This window comes from Myotis brandtii, unplaced genomic scaffold, assembly GCF_000412655.1.
Source record: "Myotis brandtii unplaced genomic scaffold, ASM41265v1 scaffold154, whole genome shotgun sequence".
NCBI classification, from domain to species: domain Eukaryota; kingdom Metazoa; phylum Chordata; class Mammalia; order Chiroptera; family Vespertilionidae; genus Myotis; species Myotis brandtii.
Window position 1 is genome coordinate 7,296,166 of NW_005355584.1, and position 9,843 is coordinate 7,306,008.

Here is a 9,843-nt window from a genome sequence, read left to right on the forward strand (position 1 = left end):
ACTCCTTTTTAAGTAACAGTTTTCTTTTCTCTTGCTGCCTTTAAGATTCTCTCTTTGTCTTTAATTTTTGGCATTTTAATTATGATGTGTCTAGGCATGGGCCTGTTTGGGTTCTTATTTGAGTTTCTCTGTGCCTCCTGAACTTGTGTGACTTTTTCCTTTACCATGTTAGGGAAGTTCTCTGCCATTATTTCCTCAAACACCTTCTCTATGTCTTTCTCCCTTTCTGCCTCTTCTGGCACACCTACTATTCTAATATTGTTACCTTTCATTATCCCTCCCTTAAGTTGTCCTCCTGTTTTTTAATTGTTTTTTTTTCTTTTTGGTTCTCTGAGTGATATTTTCAACTCTGTCTTCTAATTCACTAATTTGATCCTCAGCTTCACCTAATCTGTTGTGTATTCCTTCCAATGTGTTCTTTATTTGTGTTATGTCATTTGTTATCTCAGACTGTTCTTTTTTCATAGTTACTATATCTTTTTTCATACTATTGAACATTTTTAACATCATTACTCTGAACTCTGTTTCAGATAAATTTCTTATCTCTGCTTCATTTATCTCTGCTTCTGAGAATTCTCTAGTTCTTTCATTTGGGGGTTCTTTGTCTCCTCATTTTGGCTTTCTGTTTGGATTTGTGACTATGTATTAGGTAGATCCTCTATACCAATGGTCGGCTCAAGAGCCACATGCGGTTCTTTGGCCCCTTGAGTGTGGCTCTTCCTAAGCCTTAGGAGTACCCTAATTAAGTTAATAACAATGTACCTACCTATATAGTTTAAGTTTAAAAAATTTGGCTCTCAAAAGAAATTTCAATCGTTGTACTGTTGATATTTGGCTCTGTTGACTAATGAGTTTGCCGACCACTGCTCTATACCTCTCAATCTCTAGTGCAAGACAGTGTTAAATGCTGTTTCTGACTAATTAGATTAGGCATAGACTGAAAGCCTCCAGAGACCACCTCTGCTTATTGACTGATAGGATTCCAACTTGAATTGCCCCCCAGGCAATCATCCTCAGGTGTGATGAGAGTTTTTTTTTTTGGAACAGGGTGGGGCAGTTTCTTCTGCCTGGAGGCTAATTGTTATTTTTAATCTCTTAAGTGGCCTCAAGGCAAGGTGTTTTCCAGTAGGGTGTAGGGCAGTGGTTCTCAACCTTGGCTGCACATTAGAATCACCTGGGAATCTTTTTAAAATCCTGATTTCTGGGCCTTATCCTCCGGATTTTCTGTTTCTTTGTTATGGGGTGGGGCCACAACATTAGTAACAAATAAACAGAATTTCCAGAGGATGAGGCCCAGATATCAGGATTTTAAAAAGATTCCCAGGTGATTCTCATGTGCAGCCAAGGTTGAGAACCACTGGTGTAGGGGAAGTAAATGTCTAAGTGGGAAAGATGTCCTCTGCTGTGTGAGGGAATGACTCAGCCCAGGAAACTTGGGGTGTCTGCCTTCTGAGCTCTATCCCCCAAGTCCCCAGTCCTGGCTTCTGCTCTTACAGCTCCAGTTCACTTCACCCTTCCACTGCTGGAGCACAAGGTGGGTAGCTCCACAGGTAATTTTGTGTGTTGGCCCTTTAAGAGGGTGCCTGAATTTTCAGCTGTTACTCCCTGGCAAATAGCACCCTGCTGCTTTTCACAGCCAGACGTTATGTGGGTACCCTCCTCAGTTTTGGTGCTCTCTGCTGGGGTCTCAGCTTGGGGATTAGATCCTAGAGTTCTCAGTGGCAACCACTCACAGCTGAGATATCTCTCTGGGACTTCAGTTGCTGTCTGTGAGCACCCAGCCAGCCCTTTTGCACCTCTGCTCCTTTACCAGTCTCTATGTGGTCTCTACCTTGGTCCTTGGGTATCAGGGTTCTCTCCTGCGAGTTTTCCGTTGATTATTCAGTTTTTCTGTATTTTAGTTGTAATATCAGTTTGTTCCTGGGAGCATGTCCGTGCAGCATCCACTTACTTTGCCACCATTTTTAATCCTATTTTAGTTTTCATATGGAGTAACGTGACCTTGATGGAAACCACATTTAGGGTCTTGTATGGCTTCATCTGTTTTTTCCAGTAGAATGCTGTGAAAGTTTCCTTCCTAGCTTGCACCTTTAGTTGGCTGCCTGCTCAGTTTCTGTTTTCTGGTGGAGGGATGTTTGTCCTACTTCATGTCAAGAGAAGTGAAACAGGTAGATCATGAACTAGGCAGGTAACAAGCTTTGTTGCCCAGGTTGCCAGGTCAGATCATGGCAGGTCTTGGTTGAATTCAGGGACTGCACCTTTCCCTTGAAGGAGAGGAGACCACTGGGAGAGGCTGAAAGGGGCGGAACTTGAACTTTTTATGAGGCAGCAGCAGATGTGGAGCCTCTGGTTTTAAGGTAACTTACTTGTTTCAGCAGCAAAAGGAGAGGAACAATTCAGGGGAGACGGATTCTGCTTAAAAATAATAACTTACTAGCCATATCAGATATCCAAGGATGAAAATATTTCTTCAAAAAGGAGCACCCTTCACTCTCAGTAATTGAACTTGTAAGATAGGCAGAAACTTAGAGCTTTGAGAATTTTGAGGAAAGTGTGATTATATAATACTTAAAATGTAAAGCTTTCATGATCCAGAGCCAGAAGCAAGTTAATGTGGATTTCAGATCATAGTCTGTGACACAAACTAGTCTGGGAAAACCACACTGAACCATAATTCTTCAACACATAGAGTCAGTTCAGCAGTTTTTTACTAGGTTATCCTGTATCAGAGTCTTTACACTGTCTCTCTATTTAGATAAGATTTGCGCTGAAGGAATTAGCTGTGTTTTTCAGACCACTCTTCAGCCTACTAGTAGAACTTGACTTGAAATGTCACCAAAAGGCCTCAGTGGTTGGTGGCTTTCACCTTTGGCAGTACATTAGGAATCACCTGGGAACCTCGCTGGGTCGATTACATCCCAGCCTGTGAGGCCGGACCCAGCATCATTGCTTGCAAGGCTCCCAGGTCACTCCACCTTGGGAGTCAAAAAACATTTCATTATTAATTTAGTGCAGGAATTTTGAAAGCAGGTTTTAGAATAGAATGTAGATATAGTTAAGAACAAAGAGAATAAAAATTAGGTATATTTTTTCCTTCATTCATTTCCATGAATGAAGTTGCAGTTTTTTAAATTACATTAATATTTCTGGGAACTGGAGTTTGTTTTATTGGCCATTCCTCCAGAAGAATTTTTGAAACTGTTGCCAGCTCTCTCCAGTCCCTGCCCTACCTCCTGTCCTGGGGATTTCAACTCCTGCTCTAATGAAGATACTCCAGCAGGCTCAAGGACTGCTGGCCAGAGTTGGAACTGCAGGCTGTTTGCTCTAAAGAGGTGTGGAATGCCTGTCAGCACAGGGGTGTTTGAGAAATACAAGGCTTTCTGGAGCTTACTTGAGTCTTTAACCCCTACCGTACTTCCACATTTCTAAATTATAATATTCAGATTTGCTATGTGACCTATTTGCTATATATTAGAGAGAATCATTGATCAGCTGCCTCCTGCATGCCCCTTATTGGAGATCAAGCCTGCAACCTGGGCATGTGCCCTACCAGGAATCAAACCGTGACCTCCTGGTTCATAGATCATGCTCAACCACTGAGCCACACCAGTCGGACAGTATGCATTATATATTGATGCTCAAATTATAAGACTTGGAGTCTACTTATTTTAAAGAATTGGAGAGATTTAGGACATCTTTATTTTATGACATCATTGACAAATGTCAATGAGTATTCCATAGTTTTTCTTTAAAAAATATTTTTATTGATTTCATAGAAGAAGGGAGAGGGAGAGAAAGATTGAAACATAAGAGAAAATCATTGATTGGCTGCCTCCTGCGCCCTGACTGGGAATCAGCCATGCCCTCCTGGTTCATAGGTCAATGCTCAACCACTGAATCACACTGGCCAGGCCATAGTTTTTCTTATTTGAAAATACCTTTAAATTTACAGCTGTTTACTCAACTGGATTTAGAGAAGCACATTGCGGATTGTCCAAAGCTTTGCAGCCCTTTATCTTCCGACACCAAAACTATCTGAGGAAACAGTTTCTGCTCTTGCTGACTTATTCTTGCTTCTCTGCAGTTTTCAGAGGTAGATTGAATTAATGAAGTAGCATTTATATTTTGACTGGAGTTTGTTTGCTGAATGATTTAGGAACCTGTGTTCCTGATAACCTCTCAGGGTGGCTTAGACGTGAAATGCCCCCAGGATCTGTAGTGACTTAGAAAAAATTGGAAGCAGCAGGCAAGGGTACGACACTATGGCTTTGGTGTGTGTTTGCGGGTGGGTATCATGTCTCCGGAGTTGAGTTTTAGGTTTCCCAAAGTCCTACTGAGAAGAATTTAGGATTCTGCAGCTCAGTCCTCTCAACATTTCTCATGTGTAACCTAAAAGCATGTCCATTTAAAAAATTCAAGATGCCATTAATGTCATCTAAAATTCTCATAAAGTTTTGACATAATTTTATTTCTAAACAATAACCAAATAATTTTACATATGTGATGAGAATAACAACTGGTATTTATTGTCTGTACTTATGCAATTTTATAGATGGAGTTTTAACATTGAATGCGGAGAACACTAATTATGCCTATCAAGTTCCAAATTTCCATAAATGTGAAATCTGTCTACTGTCTTTTCCAAAAGAGTCCCAGTTTCAACGCCACATGAGGGATCACGAGCGAAATGACAAGGTAAGTATTTTTAAAAGGGGCATCAGAAATGTGAGCGTTGAAACTGGAGGTGTTGTAAACATCCACCTGTGAATTGAAATTATTTTGTATAATTTAGATTCCTAAATTGTGGAGCATTGTATATTATATAAGTACATATTTTTAGCTGTAGTTGTATTCCTAGCCATCATGAGATCACGAGGGAAAGTGAGAGATTGTCTAGCGAGTCTGTGTGTGAAAGTTCTTAAAATATGGCTTTCTCTAGTAGTTTCAGTTTCCTCTCTGAACACAGAATTGGTACATGCTGATGTGTTTTTCTCTGGCAGGGCAGTTACCCTTAAGTGTCTTCATTGTAAAATGGTGTTCAGTTATGTTAGATCGAACTTCAGCAGGGAGCATGCTCTCTTACATAGAGATTTGTGTCCTTTCTTTCCGGGGCCTGTGATGAGCGTGTTAGTATCTTAATGGGATGGTTTGCCTGATAGACGGAAAGTGACAGTTAAAACTGCAATGAAAAAGTGGTTGCGACTTTCCTTTAGGTCGGAGAACGTGAGCTAGTCAGCCTTGTAAGACCAGAGCATACCAGCTCTCTTCTCTGGAGCCAGGGCGTGACCAGCTTTGCTGTACAGTCCCCATTAGTGATAACATAATGCTGATACCAGTGCCCACGGGCGTTATTCCACTCATGGGGAAAATCTGAAAATACTGACTCAGTCCTTATTAGAGCCTTGATATTTCAGAGGGAAATTAATGCCAGTGGTTACTTTTTCTTTTTGCATGTAAGTGGCAGAATACCTTCCTTTTGGGGAACATTTTAGACTGAGATAAGCAACTCTGTTAAAATCTAGTAAAATTCTTATGATTCTTATTTTACTTGAAGTGATTCTGTTGACAGCAGTGGAGTTGCTTGGAAAAGGAGGGAAAATTGTGCCAGTGTGGAGCCCCTTCATTTTATCATCAGAGATCCCATACCCTGGCACACCGAGGTGCAGCACTCCTACCAGAACCCTCCTGCCTGGATGGGTGTGGTCCTTACTACCCCTGAGACATTCCCTAAGGAACTTTATGGTTGGTGTGGGATTTATTGATTTGGAAGTTTCTTGGAAAGATTGTAGATCATGGTACTTGTTAATATTTGAGTGTTGTTTACTGTGAAAAGATTGTATTTCAGAGGCTTCTTGATTGTTCTCTCCCAACAGCCACATCGCTGTGACCAGTGCCCCCAGACATTCAATGTTGAATTCAACCTGACGCTGCACAGATGTACCCACAATGGGGAGGACCCGACCTGTCCCGTGTGCAACAAGAAATTCTCCAGAGTGGCCAGCCTCAAAGCGCACATCATGCTGCATGAGAAGGAGGAGGTAATAGTTCGGCCTGCCCTTTGTTACCTGATTCTTAAAAGGCCTCTAATCTGTGGGGGGACCTTAGGTATAAACTACTTACAAAGCCTTTCACGTAGATTTCAGGGAGTGAATGTTAAATTTGCTGTGGCTGATCTCCAGTTTACTGATGAAACCTTTTATTTTCTGCCATATCAGTTGGGGTAGAGACATTTAATGTGTATTTGGAGAATCAAAATATGACTGCATTGGCTAGAAAAGCGCCCCCCCCCCTTTACTTTTTTAAACAGAAATTAGTAGAAATCTGTAGTGGCCAAAAGTAAATTTTCTGCCTGTGAAGATGGCTCCTGGATCCCCTGACCTGTGTACATTTGGGAGAATAGAAAGCATTTGTGATAACACACAACAGTTACGCACCGAGTGAGCAATCCAGAACTTATGGGATGGCTGGGTTGTGTTGTTGTTGCTGGGAGTGGGGCCTCATTTCAAGTATAAATGGCTGTTGCTTTAAAAATATTACCCCCACCCTCATTATTGTAGAAAATTAGGAAAATGCAAAAAAGTAAGGAGGAGCATGTGAAAGTCACCTGTAATTTTATCACCCATGGTTAATTACAGATAACTATTTGTTATATTTTTACTCCTGAGACAGAAAAACAAATATAGTATTTAAATTACATACATAAAATTTCCATCCTAAAAGTGAGTTCCTACTTTCTGTGTAGGTTTGTGTAATTTTTATATGTCCTTAATTTTTAATATAAAATCATTTATTTATCTTTTAAATCTTATTGTATGAGTAATGCATGTGTAATTTGGGGACAGTTGAGTCTACATCACCAGAGATGCCAGTCCTCACAGGGCACTCTGCGCATGCCCAGGCTCCTCTACACTCCCTCCCATGCAACCCTGTTACTCTGTGCCTTTTTTCTTCAGTCAACTGTCATAGGTGATGTTACACAAACCCTGCTCGTCATAGATTAACAGCCACATAGTGTGACATTGTGGACACAGTCACTGTGGATAGACCTGTAGGTTGTTTGCCACTGTGGTGGACCTGGTATAAACAGAGCCACACGAGCAGATGCTCCCAAGGCAGGCAACTTTGTACCCAGAGGACATTGTGGTTGTCACTGCTACAGGGAAGGGGTGCGGTGCTGCAGGCATCTAGTGACCAGAGACACTCCAGAAGGCCCTTTAGTGCATAGCCTTCCTCTCCCTCCCAACACACATAGAGTGATCCTGTTCCTAGAAATGGAATTGCTCAGTCAGAGCAAATGTAAATTCAGAATTGGATAGATCTTGCCAAATTGTCTCCAAGGAAGTTCTATCAATTTATACTCCAGCCAATAGTGTATGAAAATGCCCCTTCATAGCATTTTCAATATCTGTGTTATAAAACTTGTCTTTTCCAATCTGGTAGTTTAAGATGGTATGCTTCTGTTGTTTTAATTTGTATTTCCTTAATTATGAGTAAAGTTTAGCACCTTTCCATGTTTATTAGCCATTAGTATTTTTTTCTGTCTTTTAATTTTCTTATTTTGGGGGAATGGGTGGGATTATGCGTATATTGTAGCTATGTGTCAGCTGTTTATATACCTAGGAAGTTTGTTTTTTTGTCTTTTCTCGGTTTCTGACTTTTTCCCCCTGGTGTAAACTTTTAAATTGTCAAATTCTTAAAGTTTTAATCTGTTCATTTACAGATGCTGGTTCTTGTGACTTGCTTAGAAATACTTAACACGTCTACAGTTTTTATTTTTTTAAGTCTCACCACGTCTTTTAGAGCAGGTGTACACACAGTGCAGTGCAAACCCCATTCCAGAGACCATGAGTTCGCACTGATCCAAGTCCAGCCACCACCCCAGCTTCTGTGAGCCTCCCCAGTTCCCGTGTGTGTCCTTGAGCGCAGCAAGGACGTGGCTCCCACATGGCAGCACAGTCCTGTGTTCTGTCTGCAGCAGCTTCACAGTTGGGTGGCTCACCCTACTAAAGGCATGCAGGGTGGAAGGGGACTCGGGGTCATTTGATTCAGCTTGCTTTCTTTTTTTTTTTTTTTTTTTTTTTTTTTAAAGATATGTTTTATTGATTTTCTACAGAGAGGAAGGGAGAGGGATAGAGAGTTAGAAACATCGATGAGAGAGAAACATGGATCAGCCGCCTCCTGCACGCCCCCCACTGGGGATGTGCCCGCAACCAAGGTACATGCCCTTGACCGGAATCGAACCTGGGACCCTTGAGTCTGCAGGCCGACGCTCTATCCACTGAGCCAAACCGGTTCTGGCTCAGCTTGCTTTCTATTTCAGGGCCACCCTGACCCGTTCTTTCGAGCCACAGCCCTTAATGAACTACCCTCCATTAGGGTTCGGTTAGTCTGACCACAAAGACAGCCCAAAGCAGAGCAAGAACTGAGCTGGGGAATTAGGTGATGGGTATTTGATCTTTAACCTCCTCTTAGAAAACCAAAAGATACAAAGAGCAGTCTGTCCCTTCTGTCCCCTCTGCTGGGCCTTGCCTGGGGAGGGGACTACCTTGATTTTCTGGTTTGTCTTGTTTCTCTTTGGAATGATAAGCAAATGTTTGTGTACTTCTTATTTTACTTTTCTGGTTTATTATTCATGTGAACGTTAGAATTTTGCCTACTTAAACATGAATTTTTATTTTGGCTGCATAAAATTTTTAGAATGTTTTAGGAGAGAATTGAACATGTTTGCGAAATTGAATCTTTATCATCAAAACATCACTCAGTAATGTTTTGTTCATATGGATTCAGTGCATTATTTAATTTATTCTTAAATGTTTAAGATTTTACTAATATCATTTGGAGGTCTTTCAGTTATATGTTGATGGGATCTGATTAGAGTGCATGCATTTTCTCCATGAAGTCAGCTTGCCACTTAGCACTCATTGAAATTACCCTAGAACAGTCTGTGTCTAGGGTAGAACCTAGCTTCTGCTTCCAGCCTAGAGGACTTGGCATTAATTCTGACTGATAAGGTGGAAGTCTGTTAGCTGCCCCTGAGGCACAACCGCCTCTCCCCAAAGATGTCCCCAGGCACATCCTGGGAGTAAGGCGGGAATTAGTGATGGAACTTCTGTTGTGTGGCCTGTTTTGGTTGTGGCTCCGGCTATACTTCACCTTGTGTTCGCAAATTGCTCACAAAGCAGAGTTTTTACTCAGAAAATTCTGACAAATCTCTGAGTATAGTCATGCTGATAGCTCTTGAAATATACTAATCTGATCATTAGGTAAGATAGTAAGTAAAAAGCACACGGATCTGAGCCAGAGCAATAAGAGTAAGGGTGGGAAAAGGAGGATAAAGAGTCCAGTTTTATTTCACAACTAAGACTGGAGACTTGGAGTTGTTGGTGGAAAATGAATAGTTTGAGTAATTTCTTCTCTCCTGACCCTTTTGTGGTGCCATAAAAATTCAGGAGCTCAGAGGTGATTTTTAAAAAAGAGATGCAGCAAATTATGTTAGGTATTTTTTTCTTTTTGATTGTTTCTTAGAAAGAATTTTATTTTCAAGAAGATACTGACAATCTAATAATTTGTTAGTTCCTTAAATTATCCCATATAATAAAAGAGAAATATGTATATTGACCGTACTTCCACGATACCCACCAGCCAATCAGGAGTGAGTATGCAAATTAACCCAACAAAGATGGTGGGTTGAATTGCATACACAGGCGCCGGGCGGAGAGCAGAGTGGGAGAGCCAGTGGCTTGGGGGGACGTGGCTCCCTCAGTTGCTCCCCCCAAGCCACTGGGCGGAGAGCAGAGCGGGAGAGCCGGCGGAGAGTGGAGTGGCTTGGGGAACTTGGGTCCC

The 9,843-nt window shown here is 41.5% G+C and overlaps 1 protein-coding gene across 1 annotated transcript in view; it reads left to right on the forward strand.

The window, feature by feature from the left end:
- ZNF236 (zinc finger protein 236) overlaps nt 1-9,843 on the forward strand; it is a 78,153-nt gene that overhangs the window by 5,005 nt on the left and 63,305 nt on the right. The window contains exons 2-4 of the mRNA XM_014535907.1: nt 3,953-4,093; nt 4,553-4,695; nt 5,874-6,038. Coding sequence (XP_014391393.1) covers nt 3,953-4,093; nt 4,553-4,695; nt 5,874-6,038 — 449 coding nt within the window. The remainder of the gene's footprint in view (nt 1-3,952; nt 4,094-4,552; nt 4,696-5,873; nt 6,039-9,843) is intronic.